The sequence below is a fragment of the Artibeus jamaicensis genome, unplaced genomic scaffold (genome assembly GCF_021234435.1).
Source record: "Artibeus jamaicensis isolate MK-2021 breed Jamaican fruit bat unplaced genomic scaffold, CSHL_Jam_final scaffold_916, whole genome shotgun sequence".
NCBI classification, from domain to species: domain Eukaryota; kingdom Metazoa; phylum Chordata; class Mammalia; order Chiroptera; family Phyllostomidae; genus Artibeus; species Artibeus jamaicensis.
Window position 1 is genome coordinate 38,011,400 of NW_026522059.1, and position 21,824 is coordinate 38,033,223.

The 21,824-nt window shown below is 37.8% G+C and overlaps 1 protein-coding gene across 1 annotated transcript in view; it reads left to right on the plus strand.

Moving 5' to 3' along the window:
* The window catches only part of CPA6 (carboxypeptidase A6), a 242,701-nt gene extending 222,098 nt beyond the window's left edge, over positions 1-20,603 (plus strand). The window contains exons 9-11 of the mRNA XM_037148967.2: positions 10,665-10,867; positions 14,661-14,745; positions 20,215-20,603. Of these exons, the coding sequence (XP_037004862.2) occupies positions 10,665-10,867; positions 14,661-14,745; positions 20,215-20,402 (476 nt within the window). The 3' untranslated portion in view covers positions 20,403-20,603. The remainder of the gene's footprint in view (positions 1-10,664; positions 10,868-14,660; positions 14,746-20,214) is intronic.
* Positions 20,604-21,824: the final 1,221 nt, after the last annotated feature.

Here is a 21,824-nt window from a genome sequence, read left to right on the forward strand (position 1 = left end):
TGAGGACTGGGGCGGGGGGGGGGGGGGGATGGGAGAAATAGATTAAAAAAAATATACTTGAAAAGTAACGAAATAAAATTTAATATTAAAAAATATATAAAATAAAATAAAATAAAAACAGTTAAAAAAATAAAAAATAAACAGGAACCAGCAAAAAAAAAAAAAGAGTTATTTATCAGGACAAATAAACCAATTATTTGAGTAAAATCATTTTAGAACATGTAACTAGCTGCTGTATGACACCCCCCTGCTTGAAAACACAACTGATAGCAACACAGCACCACTTGAAAACCACTGACTCAGGTCCCTGGTCTGCCCGGGACAAATGCAGCCAGAGCTGTGACATGCCCGCCACTGAACTCTCTAGCAGTACAAGTTCTTATTGGAGCCCGGTCTTGTGATATCTTTCAGTCCATTGCTGCTTTTAGCACCCCATTCCTCTCCATTTGTCCTCTAAACACCCCATTCCTCCTCATTTTGCAGTCCTTCCTGATTTTACAATTCTTCATTTCACAATCAATCCAGATTTTAGAGAGAGAAGGAAGGGCAAAGGTTCATAGAAGCAATAAAATTTTTATTGTTTGTCCTTTATTTTTAAGATCCTATTTTTGGGGGTCCCATCCATCTTGAGTCCTACCAAGTCTCTGCCATTGCGGTCTCCCCAGGGCTCCTAATCCCCTGCTCCCTCTCCCACCTCTGTGCTCCGTGGGCTCAGTCTGCACTGCGCCCTTTACGACTGTATTCCCCCTACATTGCCTTGTCCCCAAATTTCCTCCCAGGTGTGCATCTTGTCTCCCTTCTAGATTTATGGGGTCCCTGTAGAGTTTCACATCTCAGTACTCAACAGCTAAAGAGGTGACGTATGTGGCATGGAAGTTAAATTGCTGAAATGTTCAGAACAGAGATGTGTGCTGTTTTATTTGACAAGACTAAAACCTCTCCCTCTGCACTGCGGAGATCTGTAATATATTCTGCTCTTGTTCTGCTTCTGAAGAATTTTGTCTCAGCTCCAGAAACAATGTATTGGCTCCCCTGAACTAAGGGGAAACAAGTCAGCTTTAGATTCTCATGCTCCTAAAACCTAAAGTTTTAGGTTTTATGCTTCTCGTCCCTCTCCCTGAAAAGCCTGTTTTATCATAGTTTCCAGGGTATTTTCTGGGGGGGAGGGTTGTCTTGTTTTTTTGAGATGCTGTCCAGTGCTTTTCCTTTCTGCTATCTTGATCTTCTATAGTACAGCAGCTATTTCTGATCAGAATCTGTGTAATTGAGGCCAGGTCTGTACAGGACTCTTCAAACTGTGTCTCCAACACCGCTGCTTAAAACCACAAAGGGACACACTGTTCGATAATTCTTTTGAGCTATCCCTCTGTTTTAGTAAAGCTGGAATAGTGCCCCCAAAGGCTATAAATAAAATTAGATCATTTTAGTGGCTTTCTTTCCACCTGAATTAATTTGCTTCCTTTTTAGAGGCCCCACCCACATTTTCTGCTTCTATTTTTTAAAGACAGGGTTGGGATAAGAGATGAGTAAGGCAAAAACTCAGAGAAAAACACAGGCAGAGAGAATTTTGAATGTGCTATCCCATTCTGCTGAATCAATACTTAATCTGTGGTAAATAACTTTGGCAGAATGCCAAGCCGTAAAATAAACCGTAAAATGCTATCGCATATTCCAGTATCTAATGTACTTCTTAGGCAAACAGCATTAAATTGAGGCATGGCCCTTCCTAATATTACACAGTTTAGTTTGCGCATGATAATTAGGAAATAAAATGCTGCTTTATTTTATTATGTGCCCCATGTTGAGTGAACACTGTGCTAGGCCCAGTGAGTACGGAGTTGGGTATGCAGACAATTTTTGCTCAGGACACTCTTTCCAGATGCTCTGGCTGACTCCTGGGACCTTCAAGTCTGCTCAAAAATCAGTTTCTGAGAAGAACCGTCATCACCAACTTATAACTGCAACCCACCTCCCCAGAATTCCTGATCTTTTACACTCCTCTACTTTTTTCTTCTTCTCCACAGCATTTTTCTACCGTACAGTGTAATTCACTTATTTCCTGTGTTTATTGTTTATTTCCCCCCACCCCCACCCCTAGCACCACCACTAAAATGTGAACTCCACACGGCAGGACCTGTTGGTTTGTTCATCAGTGTATCCCTGTGTGTGGTGTGTGGTACGTGCATAGTAAAAACTTGCTGAATAAATGAAAATATCAACATGTAAGTAGTTGTTGAAGAAGCCATATTTATTGAAGAAAGAAATAATTGGGAAAAATGGGCTATTGTCAAAACAATTGGATATTCCTCCTTTTAAGTGACTGATAGAGGAGCAGAAACTCACAAAGAGGACTGAGAAGGCAAGAAAAGAGTGGTTGGAGAACATATATGTGCGTCAAAAAAAGGAGAATACTTTTAAGCAGAAGGTCAGGCTCTATGAAAGGTCAGGTAAGGTCACCCCCTGGCCCTCTAGAAACTGCTGTCCCTTGCCCCACTTTGCTGGCCATCCTATACCCTTTATGGCCGGCGTCCATCTTCCACACACCTCTGCTCTCTCTGCCTCTTCCTCAAAGCCTCCCTACTGTAGACAGTTCTCTCCAGTTGCAAATATGTCTCCATTCATTCTTTGGAAGAAAGCTTACCAGCACACAAATACAGTTTTGTGTACTTTGAGAGGAAATGTAATGGCTCTGTTTCTGCTCTGACCTATTTCAACCTTACTTGTGAAGCCATCACTTTGTATCTTGTTGAGGGCCAAAGGGGACTTGTACCCCTGCGCTTGAAGAATCTGGGGCTCGTCACCTGTATATAAGAATTTTAAGGACCTCATTTCCTTTCTGAAACTGTTTACATTTGATAAAATACCTATTATAACTTAGGGTAAACTCAGAGTTTCAGATTTGAAATTATTCAAGAAATATTTAGGTAATAGAATGTTCTCGTGGACTGACAGGCTATTCGAAGATACTTTATTGGTTTTGTTGCCCTAGTATGTCCTCAGCCTTCCATAGAGATGAACTGGGGTTTGGCTGTTCAATCAAAGAAGCAGTCCAATGAAACAGGCCAAGGTGCAAGCACCTTCTCTGAGCATGGTAAGCATCACTTATCCACTCAGCAACATTTAAAGAATTGCAAAGGTATCCACTCTACTAAGTACTTGGGAATAATAGGTCATGATCTTTAAAACAAATGCCTGCCCTCTAAAGAAGAGAAGAGTCCATACAAATAAATATCTACAGCACAACAGAAGTGCTACCAGATTTACAGACAGATTTGCAATCATCTCTAGAATGATTCTATATTCTATACTCCACTGCTTTTCCCACCCTATGTTGGAGCTGTACTACCTGTGCTAGTATGGAATGTTATAAAAAACTCAAACCTGTCCAGCAAAGATTGGTGTTGGCTGGATCTGGTAAGGATGCTGAGAATAAGGGTAGTACTTTGGGGTCCACAGGAGGGTCTCACTGAGGCTACACTGTCAGGGCAATATATCTACCACCCACATCACCTTCAGACCTAACTGCTCCCTACTCCAAAAGGGACATATAGCAGTGGTGTCATTTTCCAAATAATTATCCCTCTTGCAATTCAAACTTGTTGAAGAAAAACATTCAGTTCAGTATTTCTTCCCTTATAAAGAGAAGCAATTCTACCCTTTTTAAGTTGAGAAAAAGTAAGTATCTAGCCTCCATAAAATTCAGGAGTAGCTTAGAAATAGTTTCAGTTCACACAGACAATGAAAATACTGAAGAATTAAATGTCTTCTTTGACACTTTGAACAAAGCAAATAGTTTATCTTTAGTGACTTACACTGTTTAGTTATTTAGAAGAGTATTTGATTTTCTGAGGAAACATCAATAGAGCCATTACTTGTTACCCTAAATATGTGGTAGGCATAATTTGTAAGGAAAGTTATCGGAACAATATGTTGATATAGTATGTAAGACTGAATACAAAATCTGCTCAGTGGGTCATGTTATTTTGATAACACCTAAGTCTCTAAATGGAGTTTAAAGGGAAAGCTTGAGGAACTAGTTCCAGTTATACTAGATGGCGCTGGAGGTGGAGGGAAGAAGGGGAAGGAGAGGAAGAACACTGGTGGTTCCACAAAGTGGCTTCTACAGCACTCTCTGAAATGGCCATTTGAAAAGCAGTTCTCAATTTACAGCAACAGTAACAACAATAAAGAAAATATACTAAAAAATGTTAAAATATGAATGAACATAAATCACAATCTGAACAAATGGAATGGCATAACAAGTCCTTTGACTGCATGGTTCAACATAGTAATGTCCTCCCAAAATCAGTAGAAATTGAGTGCAGTCCTAATTAGAATCTTAGTGGGGTTTTCCATTATGTCTTCAACTCTTGGGAATTGATAAAATTATCATAATGTTTATATGGAAAAATACATTCTAAAAAGGCAATAAAATTGCAAAATAAAAGTACAGTAAGGGGAACTTGCCCTGCCTGATATCAGGGCATTCTGAAATGCTACTATAGATTGATAGGGTAACAATATGGAAAGAGACAAATAGATCAGGAGAATAGAACAGAGAATCTAGGAATAGATCCACCCATGCAATAGACTTTAATATATGACCAAAGGAGTATCTAAATTCAGTGCAAATGATAAAATATTTAATATATGATGCTGACAAAACTGGCTATCCATATAGAAAAACCAAAGGTATAACCATATATTGCATATGTATAAAAAGAAATCCAAAAAAATGAAAAACTTGGGTGGAAAAAAATAAAATGATTAAGTTCTTAAGAGAAAATCTATGTATTATGTATAATCTCTAAAAATAGAGAAAAATTTCTTAACCAACACAAGAAACCCAAACGTTATCTAAAAAGAAAAACATAGTGATAATATAACATTTTAGATCTAAAATAATTAGTTACCATAAACGATTGAATAAAAATTATAAATTTGAGGATAATATACAATTCAGATGACAAATATCTATATAAAGTTCTTTTATAGATGGGTAAGGAAAAGATAAACAGCCCAAGAGAATAACATGAGCTAAGAATATGAATGAGCAATTCAGAGAAGAGGCCAATCAAAGCAAACATAGGAATTGATGTTCAAAAAAATTATCTTGCTATCAAACTGGCAAAAATAAAGATGATAAAAATTGATGGGAATATAGTCAATCACATTGTAACAACGTTATAATGGTGTAAATGGCGTCATGTGGGAACTAGACATATCAGGGTGATCATCTGGTAAGGTATATAAATGTCTAATCACTGTTGTACAACTGAAACTAATATGACATTATCTGTCACCTGTAATTGAAAATATTTTTAAAGGTGATAAACATGAAGGGTATTGTTCATAGGAATAGGTGATAGTTTATAATAATTGTTTGTAAGGAGAGGTGGTAGTTTATATACTGCTTGTTGACATGTAAATAGTAAAAAATCTTAGTAAGCAACCTGGCAAAAATCTATGAAAATTAAAAATATAATTCTAAAGTTATGGGGTATAATAGTTCAGGGGTAGAATGTTTAGCTGCATATAAATAATACAATAATTTTAAGACTTTAAAATTTTGAATTGTGTAAACTTAACACCTACTTAAAATAACATATATGTAAACATATCCTTCAATCCCTTTAAAAACTTTTTTAAAATTTCCCTTTTAAAAATGATCAGAGATTTTGTTTATCTTTTCAAAGAATCAGATCCTGGATTTATGGATACTTTGAACTGTCCTTTTAGTCTCTGTTCTTTTAATTCTGTTCTAATCTGGATTACTTCCTTCTTTCTACTCACTCTGGGCTTTGTTAATTGTTGTTCCTCTAGTTCTTGTAGATGAAAGCTTAGGTTGCTTATTTGAATTTTTTCTATCTTTTTTAGATAGGCCTGTATTGCTACGAACTTCCCTCTTGGGGCTGCCTTCGCTGTGTCCCATGGGTTTGGGGCTGTTGTGTGTTCATTTTCATTTGTTTCCAGAAACTTTTTTATTTCTTCCTTGATCGCATTATTAACCCATTCATTGTTTAATAGCATGCTATTTAGTCTCTGTGAATTTGAATGTTTTTGAGTATTTTCCTTGAAGTTAGTTTCTAGTTTCAAGCCATTGTGTTTGAGAAAATGCTTGATATGATTCCAATTTTCTTGTATTTGTTAAGGCTTGTTTTGTGTCCTACCATGTAGACAAAGGACTGGAACAGACACTTCTCTAAGGAGGACATACAGAGGGCACATAGACATGTGAAAGTACTCAATATTACTAGCCACTGGAGAGATGCAAATTAAAACCACAACGAGATACCATTTCATACCAGTAAGAATGGCCATCGTAACCAAATCAACAAACAACAAGTGCTGGCAAGGATGTGGGGGGAAAGGGAACTCTAGTGCACTATTGGTGGGAATACAGACTGGTGCAGCCACTGTGAAAAACAGTATGGAATTTCCTCAAAAAACTATAGATAGAACTAACTTGATTCAGTAATCTCACTGCTGGGATTATACCCTAAGAATCCTGAATCACCAATTCAAAAGAACCTATACACCCCAATGTTCATAGTGGCATTATTTACAATAGCCAAGTTCTGGAAACAGCATAAGAGCCCATCAGTAAATGAGTGGATCAAAAAATTGTTGTACATTTGCACAACAGAATACTACACAGCAGAAAGGAAGACGGAACTCCTACCCTTTTCGACAATGTGAATGGAACTGGAGAATACTATGCTAAGCGAAATAAGCCAGGTGGCAAAAGACAAATACCATATGATCTCACCTATAAGTGGAATCTAATGAACAAAACAAACAAACAAACAAAATATAACCAGAGACATGGAAATAAGGAACAAACTGATAATGACCAGAGGGGTGGAGAGAGAGGGATCATGGGGAAAGAAGGGGAAGAAGGGTCTAGTCCAGGAACATGTATAAAGGACACATGGTAACGGACAACAGGGTGGGGGCTGACTGAGGGAGTGGGGGCGTGGGTGAGGCAGGGGAGAATTTGGGACAACTGTAATTAAACAACAATAAAAAAGTAAAAAAATAAAAAATTTAAAAAATTACAAAATAAAAATGATCAAGGAAATGCAAATTAAAACCACAATGAGGTATTACTTCACACCTTTCAGAAGAGCTACCAGTAAATTAACAAACAACTGGCAAGGATGTGGAAAAAAAGGAACCCTTGTGCACTGTTAGCAGGATTGCAAATTGATTCAGCCACTATGAAAAATAGTATGAAAATTCTTCAAAAAGTTTAAAACAGAGCTGCCATTCAACCCAGCAATACCACAGATGGATATCTCTCCAAAGAAAATGGAGATTCTAACTTAAAAAGATATATGCATCCCAATGATCTTTAGAACATTACTTACATGCAAGAGCCAACATACGGAAGAAAGCTAGGTGTCCACTGCTAGATGCCAGATAAAGAAGATGTGGTACACACATATATATAAAGTAGAATATTACTCAACCATAAAAAATGAAATCTCACCATTTGTAGCAACATAGATACTTCCATAATGTATTATGAACAAATACTGTATAATTACATTTTTATGTAGAATCTAAAGAAACAAAACAAATGAATAAAGAAAACAAAAAAACAGAAACAGACTCACTCACAGACAGAGAAGAAAACAAACCGATGGTTGCCAGAGACGGGGAGTGGGCAGAACAGGGGAAGGGGACTGAGAGGTACAAACTTCCAGTTACAAAATAAATTATGGGAATGTAATGCACAGCATAGGGAATATGGTCAACACCAATATTAACAACTTTGCACAGTGAGAGATGGCTACTGGACTTATCTTAGTGTTCAGCCTGTAATTTATATAAATGTTCAACCACTATGTTGTACACCTGAAACTTATATATTAACTATAATTAAAAAATAAAAGTGGACATCTGGTATGTTCATATGTACCACTTTTTTCTGCAGACATATATTGCTGGATCTTCTTTATTTTTCTATATGAAAATATCAGTCATTGTATCAGTGAGTTTCATCTGTTAGTATTTTTCATAATCATTTATTATGTGTTAACTTATCATTAACACTTACTTATTCCTGCCACCTTAATTCCTGTTCTCTATTTTCAAATATCTCTTCTTTTTTCTCTACTATTTTCTGTTGAATGGGTCAAAGTTACTTCTGCAAACTGTGAAGTTTGTGCTCTATTTTTCTTCTTCTTGTAGTTATTCCCAATTTATTAAAATTCATGCTTAGCTTTGTTTTTCTCCATCAATTTTTAAATTTAATCAATAGCTATATCTCCTTTGTGAAGGACACCAATCACTTAGCATGCTTTTACTTCTTCTGGTCCATCCTCCCTCATTCCGTCAGTTTTTTATATTCTTGAATTTGATACTAGATCATTATACTCTTTTTCTCTTGCTTATTTAGACAATAGAGCTTACTAAATGGCTTACTCTCCAGTAATTCTCTTATCAAGTATCTTCTCTGGAGTTGTTCATCATTTTGTTGGAACACTTTCTCTCAGGATGTTTACAAATTATGTCTGTGTATAGTATACCTTCTGAGGAATTTCATGCCAAAAAATCTTTATTTTGCTCTCACATTTCAAGGAGAGTTTAGTTAGATATAAAAGTCTAGATTCAAATTTCTTTTAAAAGAAAGAAGAAATGCTGTTACTTTGCAACAGCATGGATGGAACTCAAATTTCTTTTAAAAAATACTTTGGAAACATTACTCTAGTGCTGCTATTAAAAAGGTAAATGTGTATTTAATTTTTATTCCTTCTTAGATGACCTATTTCTGTCTCTCAAGAATTGTTTCCTTTTTTTAAATTTCACTTTGGGTGTCAATGAGTTGGTATTTTCCCTTTAATTTCCCTCGTTTGGAACACAATAAGTTCATTCAATCTTTTTCTACTTGTGGGAAAATTTTAATTAGCAGTACTTCAAGTATTTAGCTTCCACTTAATTTTTCTCTTTTAGGGCCCCTATTAATCAGATGTTGACAGTTACTCTAATATTTTACCCTTTAATTTTTCTCTAATTTTTCTAGTTTTTTGTTTCTTTTTAATGCCTCTGGGAATGTTTCAAAACCCACTCCATCTCATTAATTCACTCATCAACTGCATTTATTCAACCCAGTAATACTTTTTATTTCTATTATATCTGATCAGTTCTTTTTTATAACTTATTGTCCCTGTTTAATGTTTCTAATGCCTTCCTGTATGCTCTTGAGAATATTTCTTCAGATTATTATAAATTCTTGTTGCTCTAGCTCATCAGTTCTGCTCCCTCTGGAATTAGTTGTTCGGTTTGTGATCTCTGCTTTCCAGTGCTTTACATCAGTGTTCATCAGATGTCTCTCTATTTTTCCTATTCCTTTTAAAGTATTGGCTACAGTTTTACATTAAGTTCTCAGTTCCATCCATATCCCATTTCACTTCAGAGGATTCTCCAGAATTAGACTCAACAGAGGAAAGCCACAGTTTCTCTAAGTTCCCCGCCTCAACTCTCCTATAGCATAAACAAGTTTTACTGCCCTCAAGATTTAGTTCAATTTGACATGGTTGTCTCTTCATGTTAAGTAGAATTAGACTACGTCACAGGATCACCAAACATTTTCCATTTGTTTATGGACAGAGTTATAGTTTTCTAGAGGTATGGGATATTTCCCATATCCCTTTTTCCAGGGGAAATGGGAATTTCCCATATTCCCATTTGTAGGTATAATGGTGGCTCAGAATGGCAAATAACTGAAAAATATAATTATTTCCAAAATTTGCTGGAACCTTAATAGTTTCTGATTGTTGCAGTGAATTTTATTTTTCCTCCCTCTTCATAGATGTATATAACATAACTTTGTATTTCAAAATTATCAAAATTTAGTTTCGAGGATTTCTTAACTAAACCCTATTCAATCCCCAAGGTGGGTTTTACAAACCTGTTTGGATAGTGCTGATCTAATAATATAATAAAAGTTGGTTTGGTTTGCTCTGCAGAGGTATTTGCCTTGTTTCTATGTTCTTGCTACTTTAGTATTTGTATCTCACCAGACTCCTGTATAGATGTCTAGCCTTTTCTTTTGATTTGACACTCATTTATTCAATGAATATTCACTGAACACTTGCCATACTATTGTTCTAATCACCAGGTGCTCCGCAGGAAGGGCACAGTCCCTGCCTTCACAGAGCATTAGAGTCCAACAGACTCCAGATTGAATGTAGGTTCTGTTAGAGTGAGTGCTTCTGTGTTGTTTTCCAATGTATCCCAGGTACCTAGAACACTGTAAATATCGGTTGAATGATAAATAAGTAAATATTGACAATTACAAGTTTGTTAAGCATTATGGAGAGAAAGTACAGGTGTTGTGAAGTATTTAAGTGAGAGGCCTTACCCTCTGTAGGGGATCACGTAAAACTAGTTCTCCAACTGATAGAGCTATCTCTTTAAAGTGGCTTTTGCAGGCTCACTTAAACAATCAGCACCTATTTCCTATTCAGGCCACCCCCCTATTATGCATAAAGGCTTGAACCACCCTGGATTTTTCAACAATTGATTTTTGTAAATGAGTGATTAGATGAATTGCTTAGTAATACCCTATGCTTATAGAAATAAAAAAAATCACAGTTTAATAATGCAGATTTGTGTTTCTTGCTTCTTGCCACCCCATTTTCTTTTCTAATTTGCAGCTGAAGGAGCTTCTATGCACCCATGCGATGATACGTACTGTGGACCTTTCCCAGAATCTGAGCCAGAAGTGAAAGCTGTAGCTAACTTCCTTCGAAAACACAAGAAGCACATTAGAGCTTACCTCTCCTTTCATGCATATGCTCAGATGTTGCTGTATCCCTATTCTTACAAATATGCAACAATCCCCAATTTTAGCTGTGTGGTAAGTATTTGACCTCTGTACCTGTGTGCTAGGCTTCATGCTTTTCTAATGCTAAGATGATTCTAAGTAGTTGTGATAATAGCAAACATATATTACGTTTATTCTAATCAGCATTTTATGTTTAGTAGCTCATTTGCTTTCATAATCATATAAGGTGAAAAACTATTCCTATCCCCATTTTACCAAGGAGGAGACTGAAATCTAGACAAATTAAATACTAATTAGGCAAAGAACACACAGCTACTAAGTGTCACAGCCAAGATGCAGCCCCAAATCCAGCTCCAGTGCTGCTGTTTTTAACCACTGTGCTCTGCTGCTTCTCAGATGCAATCATTTCAAACCTATTTACATTCTTACCAGAGGTTATACAGAAAATGTCAGGATGGATTTGGTATTACAGCTTCAGTCACATGTGCAGAGCTATGATTAACTTCATTGAATAAATAATTGCTCATACATTATGGTCTGACTCTCATTAATTAAAAGCAAGTTTTAGTTTATAAGTGCTATTTGCTTAATGCTACTAAGTCTCTGGGCATGTATCTGACAAGTTAGTGCTGAGACTCAACAGCCTTTCTGGCATAAGATTACTTAAAAGTGAAAAAGTAGTGTTTCTTTCTCTCTTCACCTCGATAGCCCACCAAGCTATCCAAAATGGGCATAATTCTTTCTAAAGGGGGCCTGGTTCAGAGCCTATAGTATCTAAAGGCCTATTAAGTTCAACACCAGAACAAACTAATACATAGTGTTAGAGGTGAGAAAGAGGGAGGGAGCAGTGGTTGAGAAGAGGCTCAGGAGGGAGGGCTCTTGGGCTGCTGTTGATGTTCTTCTGTTCCTTGACCTGGATGGGATTACACAAGTGTGTGCCATTTTGATTATTTGTTGAGCTATACATTTAAAGTTTGTATAGTGTTCTGTATGCATGTTATACTTAAATTGAAAAGGTTTCATAAAAGAAAAGGATCTCCTTTCATCCTATACCTTAAACTCTAAGTTCTGTACTAGTCATTTGGGATTGCAGGAATTCCTCATCTAGATGTCCAGGACCGGAAGGAACTGGGAACATGAAGACGTCAGGAGAAGGCCTGGGGCAAGGTTTCCATCTGAAAGAAGAACTTTGTTCTTGGCATTCCTAGCAAGCATTCTGAGTAAATTCTCTCTCTTGAGAAATATTGTGAATGAGGCTCTGGCCAAGTAGCTCAGCTGGTTAGAGCATTGTCCCAATATATCAAGGTTGCAGGTTCAATCCCTAGTCAGGGCATGTGTAAGAATCAAACAATGAATGCATAAGTAAGTGGAACAACAAGTGGATGTTTCTCTCTCTCCCTAAAATAAAAAAATAATAAAATAAAATCTTGGAAAAGAAATATTATGAATGTGGTTGTTGATTAGACAGTGCTCTTCTTTACTACTCTGAGGGTCAGACAGAAATTTTGTTGTCATCAGTGTTGGTCTGGCACCCTAACCACCTTGTTTCACAATGTTTTTGTAGGCAAACATTCAGTCCTTTTTAAACTTGGCAGTGTCTGTTTATATGCTCACAAAACATTATATGGAGTATGCACTATATTAAAACTATTACATGAGAATGTTCTCCATAGTTTAATTCCTCTTCCCACTAGGAATGAAGCCTATTTTCCCTTTGCCTTGGGTTTGAGGATGTAGTATAAAGAGTACGTTAGTTTTCCAACCAAAGATGAATTTTGCTCTCAAGGGACAGTGAACAATGTTGGAGACATTTTTGATTGTCATAACAAGACTCGGATGCTATTGACATCCAGTGAATAGAAGTCAAGGATTCTGCTCACCGTCCTGCAGTACACAGGACAGCCTCCCACAGCAAAGAATTATTCAGTGCAAACTGTCAGTCATGCCATGGTTGAGAATCCTGTTAGTGGGTTACATATCAGCAAAATCACTGAAACCAGGATTATAATTCTCAGAAGCTAATTAGTCCCTGAATGTCAACTGGAAACCATTCAATTTTATTAAATTGTTCAAAAACATTCCATCAGCATGTAGGAGTCTAAATTTTCACTAACATTTTCAAGTCACTCATTAGGTTGCTTTAAATGTTAAAATATTTAAATAAAAAATATTTTCCTTTCGTGGCTAAAGTCTGATGAGTGAGGCCTGGGCCTCAATTTATTGGAAAAAGAAAGAAATGGGGAAAAGGGGAAGCACCTAAACTCTCTCAAGTAAGTGTCTAGCTGTGCCAACTGGAAAAATAATTCTTTAAAAACACTTGCTGAAGTTTCAGTTTTTTTGTGGAAGGATATATCTGAACCTCTTATCTACGTGCACCCGCACCAAGTGGCAGAAGTGCAGTGAGCTGAAAAGCCTAAATCCATGCACATGTTTTACGTAAATAGACAGAGTGGATATATTTTTATTTTCTTAATAGATTTTTCCCCTTGGGTTCAGTCACCTGAAATAATGAGGAACAAAAGTCTCTGTACCAGCAGAATGCAGTAATCTTCTAAATGTAGAAATATCTGCCCTTGCCATAGAATATTTCTGTGACCATTGGAGACAATGTTGAAATATTAGAAAATTCTCCATAAAGATACCTCATTGTAGTGTTGACATTCCTTTTCTGTTGGCTCCCAAGAGGAAAATGTTATCATCATTGAGATCAATAATAAATTGTCTGCCAGGTTCTGGAGCCTGGTCCCTAAATATCCACAAAGGGCAGCATTTGCTACAAGCACTGCTGGATGCCTCCCTGAGGTGAGTGAGGACGGTAAGATGAAGCTGGGTCTAACACGCAGCCCCCGTTGCCCAGAGTGCTTCAGCCAACACACTGAATTATTCATGGGCAAATTGAAATGGTAGCATTGTATACTGGTTTCAACATACTTCTTTACTTCTCACTGGTCATACAATCCTTCTCTAGCTCCTTACTGAAATGTGTACTTTTATACCATTTGAAATGTCTTCAGGAGTAGTCGGTATCATTCCAGTTCACATTAGAATACTCACTTTTTAGTATTTTGTCTGCGTTGAATATTTTTTATGGTTTTTGGAATCAGAAATTCCTGGTTCCAAAATTTCTACATCTTGGAATTACTAGCTAGCTTTGTGAGAGGCATATGTAACTTTAAAAGTCATGGAGCATTCTGAAATTGTTCCCATTCTCAGTAGGGATAAATACGTACCATAAGACAAGTCATTCTTACTGAATTAAAGAGCTTCTTAATTGATCCACATGTCTTTTAAATACCTTGTACATCACCACTGAAGTATGTACTTAGGGATCAATAAGATTATGTTGATACTCTTGCTGACCTATGCTCATTCAACATTGATGCAAAACATATTGATTAAGCATCTATTATGTACAGGCACATGGCTAAATACTGAGATGGGCCCTGCCCTATCAAGTACTTTGTAATTTATAGAAATAGGTGTCCCTGAACTAATGTGAAGAAGAATGCTACATCAGCACCAGAAGATATGAGTACTTACCCCTCATCCCAACTCAACCCCCCTTGCTAGGTAACCCCAGCCTGCCCATTTAACTTCTCTGAGACTTTTCTCATTTGTAAAATGGAAATATTACTAATCACTAGCTTGTTGTGAGGATTAATTGAAGTAAATGTGTTCTAAAACATATTGCAAAATGCAGCATGGGACAAAGAGTAACCTAACATTATTAGATATATCTATTAACTAATGTGTCCATTCTCATTCTTCAAATTGATGAGTGTTAAGGATCAAACAACATGCCATTGTTTCCAAAGGTTTCAATGCAATAATGTAAGTGGTACAATTTCTCCATTTTCCCCCACAGGAATCCGCAGCTTATAAAGCTGTGAATGCACTTCGATCGGTATATGGGGTACGGTACAGATATGGACCCGCCTCCAGCACATTGTGTAAGTTTCCTGTGTATGTTACATTAGAGTCATTTCTTGAACCAATATCCTGAATAATGACTTCCCTTTAAAAAAGAGAGAGAGAATGTGTGTCCCCCACTGAAGTAAATTTTTTGACTACCAAATTAGCCAAGGAAGATGAAAGGAATTTATATCTGATTTTTTACACTGTTTGACAGAAATCACTGTACCAGTTTGGATAAATTTGAAGCAGAGAATATTCTTGTCATATAGTTATGACTATAAAGTTGAACTGAGATGTTATGTCAGTAGAAAATACCAGAATAGGCTCCTTAAGCAATGCTAACTACTATAAGGCTGGAAATAGGCCTTGAGGAAATCACAAAGTAATGTTTCAGTCCAAAAAGAGCTTCCCTTTTATTCTTTTCCCCCCACCATACTTGTTATGAAATTTTGTTTCTTACATGACATCTTCGGCTGAATTTCCCCTTAGATGGTGACTGAAATATTTCTTACATAAAGTAAATATTTTAATTAAGAACAATTGGGTATATGGAAAGAACTTGGACAATGAACCGGGAGACTTGGGTTCTCGTCCTAATTCTGCCGCTAGTCAGGATGCAGTCCTGGCCAAGACATCAGTCTTGGGCTGTGGTATCCACAACCGTTCAATGAGAAATCAGACTAGACCATGTCCCACAGCCCTTCAAACTCTAGTGAGAAATCCTAACTATTTATGAATATTATGAGTGTTTATGTATGCATGCTAGTTACACGCACACCCAGATCACGTGTATATGTACAGATAGTGATACCCAATTATGCTTTATAGGGAGGTAGCAAATTCTTCCTGATGTCTTTAATGTACGTACCATTATGTTCATAGCTCTTTACTTTCTTCAGCCTTCAGAAGAAGAGCTGGTTTGTCAATTAAGACTACTTATCAGATACGTGTATTCTAGTAATGACAATGTCTTAAGTATCAGAACTTTTTTCAAACTCCACAATCAATGGTCTCTGGCTGATCTTTTTAGAACTACTTTTCAATAAAGCCACCATGAAAGGGAAAATATAGTATTTAAAAAACCACATTACAGACTTCCAGTCAAGATGGTGGAATAGGTAAACAATATGCTCACCTTCTTTCATGACCACATCAAATTACAACTAAATTACAGAACAACCACTCTTGAGAGAAAACTGAAGATTAGCTGAAGAGAAGTCCTATAACTAAGGATATAAAGAAGAAGCCACTTGGAGACTGGTAGGAGGAGTGGAGATACGAGATGGGCTAGTCTCACACCCAGGTATGGAGGTTACAAATCAGGAAGGATATCTTGCCTGCTGAGGTCACCCCTGGAGGTGAGGGTTCTGGGCCCACATTGGACTCCACAGCCCAGAGCACCTGTGCCAAAAAGAGGAGTCCCCACAACATACGTCTGTGAAAATCAGCAGGGACCTACCTGTCCAGGTGATACAGAGAACTGCCACAGGCCCAGACATCTTCTTAAAGAGCCCAAACACAGACTCACTCACAAACAGTCACAAACAGGGAAGGAACAGCGGCTGAAAAAGCACCAGGGACTTAACAGAGAAAATGAATTGACTGGCTTCTAGGCAAGAGTTGGAGGGGCAGCTCTCTACAAGGACAGAAGTGCTGGCAGCTATCATGGTTCCTTTGTTGAACCCTACCCTAGCTTAGTCTGTATTTACATGCAGGCAACAAATCTGAGTCTCTACCGGCCTGGCTAATACCACTTGCCCCACCCTGGTAATTCCCTGAGACCCTGCCCATCCAACTCACACGCCAGCCCAAACCACTTCAAGCGGCTGTTCCAGACAAGCAGCCAGACTTGGCCTATGCTGCAAATGTTACTAAAATCTCTCAAAGGTCTACAAACTCCAAATAAGCAGTGGCTGGCCTCAGTGTGCTCTGTATCTATTGTTAAGTGTCCCCAAGCCCACCCCTAGTAGCATCCAGCCTCAATTCACAGCATAATCTCTCCCAGGCCCCTCCAAGCCCAGCACAGGCAGCCAGCAGTTGCAGATCACCCGAACAGACATTGAACCAAAAGAGACATACATAGATATATGAAAAAATTCTCAACATCACTAATCATCAGAGAAATTCAAATTAAAACCAAAATGAGATATCACCTCACACCTGTCAGAAAGGCTGCCCTCAATAAATAAAAAAAACAAGTGTTGATGAGGATGTGGAGAAAAGGAGACCCTCCTGCACTGTTGATGGGATTGTAAATTGGTGCAGCCACTATGGAAAACAGTATGAGGATGCTGCAAAAATTGTAAATTGTAACTACCATTTGACCCAGCTATTCCACTTTAACGTATTATCCAAGGAAACTTAAAACACTAATTTGAAAAGATATATACATTTCAATGTTCATTGCAGCAGCATTTACAATAGCAAAGATATGGAAGCAACCTAAGTGTCCATGAGTAGGTGGTCAGATAAAGAGGTCACACACACCACACAGACGTATATAATGAAATACCACTCAGCCATAAAACAGGAATGCAATCTTGCCATTTGCAACAACATGGATGGACCTAGAGGATATTATGCTAAGTGAAATAAGTTGAACAGAGAAAGATAAATGTATTATTTCACTTATATGTAAAATCTAAAAGACAAAATAAACAAACAAAATAGAAACAAACTTATAGATACAGAGAACAAACAGATGGTTGTCAATGGGAGAGAGTTTGGGGGCTGGGTATAAAACAAGAAGGGTTTAAGAAGTACAAATTGTCAGTTACAAAATAGTCACAAGGAGGTTAAGTACAGCATAGACAGTGTAATCAATAATATTGTAACAATATTGTAATTGTTCCAGGTGGGTACTAGACTTATCAGAGGGGATCTGTTCATAAGGCATATAAATGCCTAACCACTATGCTGTAAACTTGAAACTAATATACTATTGAATATCAACTGTAGTTGAAAATTTTTTTTTAATTTTGCCCTGGCTGGTGTGGTTCAGTGGATTGAATGCTGGCCTGGGAACCAAAGGGTCCCTGGCTAAATTCCCAGTCAGGACACATGCCTGGGTTTGCGGGCCAGGTCCCCAGTAGGGGGCACTCGAGAGGCAACCACACATTGATGTTTCTCTCCCTCTCATTCTCCCTCCCTTCCCCTCTGTCTAAAAATAAATAAATACAATCTTTTTTTTAATTTAAATTTAAATAATGGGAAAAATCACATTACCAATGAATACCCATCATATTAAGAATCTAAGGCATTAATTTAAAAAAATCTTACACTTCACCTTTGCAGCTTGATATTAAGGCACAGTCATAGTCTGATATTTACCAAGAAAAACGTGTTACCATAGAAATTAGGTTGTCAGCCCTGGCTGGTGTAGCTCAGTGGATTGAGCACGGGCCTGCAAACCAAACGATAGTGGTTCGATTCCCAGTCAGTGCACATGCCTGGGTTGCAGGCCAGTTCCCAGCAGGAGGCGCAAGAGAGGCAACCATACATTGATATTTCTCTCCCTCTCTCCTTCCCTTCCCCTCTAAAGATAAATAAGTAAAATCTTTTAAAAAAAGAAATTAGGCTGTCACATTACTGCAAGGTAACTGTTGGCACATATTGTCTCTGACTTTGGCTCCTATGGCTACTATTTGTAGTGCCAGTGTACCCTAACCCAGAGGGACGATGAAGCCACAACCTCCCTTCTTTCGTTGATGGAAGCAAAGGGACCCTGAGAAACAGCAGAGCCATCTGTCATCTTCACATTATAATTCTATCTCTAACTTGTCCTGGCAAAAACAGCATAAAAAGTGGTATTATTTGAGTAGGTGAACATGCTCTGAAAATTTTAAAATAAAAGTATATGTCAGGCTAGATCTTATAAATCTCAGGAGAAACATATAGAAAAGGTTCTTCTATGCAACACGTAATCATTTATTAAAAAATTATTAAGAGCATGTTAGGCTAAAAACTACATTAGGGGTATAAAGATACAAAATAATATCAGCTAATATAGGCTAAGCACATTACTTAATTTTTACAACAACCCCAGGCAGTAAATATTATCATCCCCCTTTCAAAAAGGTCGATCAAGGCACAGAACAGCCACAGGTGGTGGGATCAGATACAGCCGAGCCCACAGTCCGCAGCTATTGCCTGCAGTTTCAACTCTGCTGAAAAGCTGGAGCATGTGAGGTCACCGGAGCCAGAGGGAAAGAGCTGTCAGGAAGGACTGTCAACTAGGTTAAATGCTACTGAGATCTTGCAAATGGGATCTGGGGGAGAAGGAGGGAGAGATTAGGCCTGCTGTCACTGATGACCTTCAAGAACACAGACAGGTAGAGGCAAGAACCAGATTGAAAGTGACTGAGGGTGTAGAAGGAACTATATATATCAATCTCTTAGTTTTAAAGCAACAGGAAGGAGAACAAGAGGACTGCATATAGAGGGATGATAAAACAGAAGTGCTGTGGAAAAATAATGCTTGAACATTTTGGGCAATGCAGTTGCAAGACAGGAAGGGGCAGTTAATTAATGAAACAAAGGCCTGGAGGAGGGACCCGCCCCCCAGCAGAGAAGACAGTAATACGTGGTATCAAAAGATGACACGTGTAAAAGATGAGCAACATTTGTTCCTCTGAGCTAAAGGGGAGAAGTCAGAGGGCTGTGATGTCAGCAGAGGAGGTGATGGGCTAAATGCGCTTTTGGAATATGGGGACAGTGAGAAAGTGAGGGACAGAACTAGAAGAGAATGAGAAAAGTTCCGTAAGTAGAGGTCTAGAAAAGGGAGCCTAGAGCAAGCAGCTTTGGGAACAGAGAAAGACTTCAGTGATTGCTATGAATTTATAGCAAAGACTTTTTCCAGCTACCTCACAAGGTGTGAAAGCAGAGAAACTGGGCCAGAGATTGAGAATTAGCAAAATCAAGGCAGAGAAAGGAATAGATGAGTCTCATTAGGGCATCTAGTGAGAAATTTAGTGAAGTCATTGACCAGGGCCAGGTAGAGAATAAAATGAAATTATAAGGCTGGGAAGAGTCTGTGAATTACAAACTTAAGCAAAGGTAAAAAAAAAAAAAAAAAAGCAAGTTCATTAGGAATTAAAAAAGAATAGGGGAAGTATAAGAAATGAGGAGGGGGGTTGGGAGAACAGAATTTTAATACTGTAGACCTTGGAAGTGAAGAACTGAGTGATAAGAGGAAGAAAAGCCCACGGCCTGGTTTTAGTGATGGGTGAATGAAGTGCAGGGGGAAACAAAGATTGTAGGAGCTGAGGCTGAGAAATCTGAGGCCACTGCACTGCAAAAGCATCAACACTTAGACTAGGTCCTCACAGAGGATGGCAGATGTGACTCATAAGGTCTATGAGCTCGATGCCAACAAACTACTGTTAAATCATTCTTGTTGAAATGATGTTTATTGAAAGAATTTAGTGTAACTTAGTAATACATACATTTATGAAAATTATACAGACTCTTTAGTGAAGATGATTTTTTTTCTTTTAAACTTCTAGATGTGAGTTCTGGTAGCTCAATGGATTGGGCCTACAAAAACGGAATACCCTACACGTTTGCTTTTGAACTACGTGACACTGGGCATTTTGGATTTTTACTCCCAGAGGCGCTCATCAAACCCACCTGTACGGAGACCATGATTGCCGTGAAGAATATCACAGTGCACCTACTCAAGAAGTGTCCCTGATAGGACCTGAGGGTCAGGTCAACCGCCAGAGAAAAAGCTGATTTTGCACAAGAGCTACTTGACAATGGATGAAAATTGTTTTTAAAGAGAGGGGCAACTGCTTGGAGTGAACATATCTCTAGACTTTTGAAGGAATTTCTCATGCAATTCAACTCTCTGTGGCAATTTTTAAAATGGTAAAAAAATAAATAAGAGCATAGCCTAGTTTTTTGTAAGCAAAAGCATTTATTTTATATCCCATTAGAGTCTCAATGGATTAAGGTGGGGGATATTTTCCAATTATTTTTGTCTCACTAAATGTACAAATTGTGAATGTCACTTTAATAAATCACCTATTCTCAATTCAGATCTGCCAATGTTGTTCAATCATTTGGTTCTTTTGAAATGGCAAGAACTATATTCCTTAATATAATATATAAAAAATGTTCAAGACCTTGAAGTATTCACAGCTTTATCCCATGGAGTTAGTGTACCATATAGCTATAAAAATAGAGCAGGATAGAGCACTTACGTTTAGATTTTGAGAATACCACTTCTTTAAAATTGTATTTTATTGATTATGCTATTACAGTTGGCCTGATTTTCCCCCTCTACCTCCCTCCACTCAGCTCCCCTCACTCCCTCAGGCAATTCCCCCCACCCTTGGTCATGTCCATGGATCATGCATATAAATTCATTGGCTACTCCCTTTCCTATACTTTGCTCTACATCCCAATGGTTATTCTGTAACTACCTATTTGCACTTCTTAAGCCCTTCACCTCTCACCCATTTTCCCACACCCATCTCTTTATCTTTAGTCTTTGGCATTAAATTATGATGTGTCTTGGGGTGGGCCTCTTTGCATCCATCTTGTTTGGGACTTTCTGTGCTTCCTGGAATTGCATGTCTATTTCCTTCACCAAATTAGAGAAGTTTTCTTTCATTATTCTTTCAGATAGATTTCCAATTTCTTGCTCTTCTTCTTCTGAAACCCCAATGAAGCAAACATTGGATTGCTTAAAGTTGTCATACAGGCTGCTTACACTATCCTCGATCTTTTGGATCCTCTTTTCTTCTTGTTGTTCTGATTGGTTGTTTTTTGCTTCCTTATGTTCCAAATCATTGATCTGATTCTCAGCTTCACCCACTCTACTGTTGTTTCCCTATAGATTGTTCTTTATTTCAATTAGTGCTTCTGACTGGATCCTTTTTATGCTGTTAAGGTCCTCACTAAGTTCCTTCAGCATCCCTGTAAACAGTATTTTGAACTCTATATCTGATTGATTGCTTATCTCCATTTCATTTAGCTCTTTTTCTGGAGTTTTTATCTGTTCTTTCATTTGGGACGTGTTTCTTTGTCTGCTCATTTTCGCCACCTCCCTGTGTTTGTTTCTGTGTATTAGGTAGAACTGCTTTGACTCCATGTCTTGGTAGTATGGCCT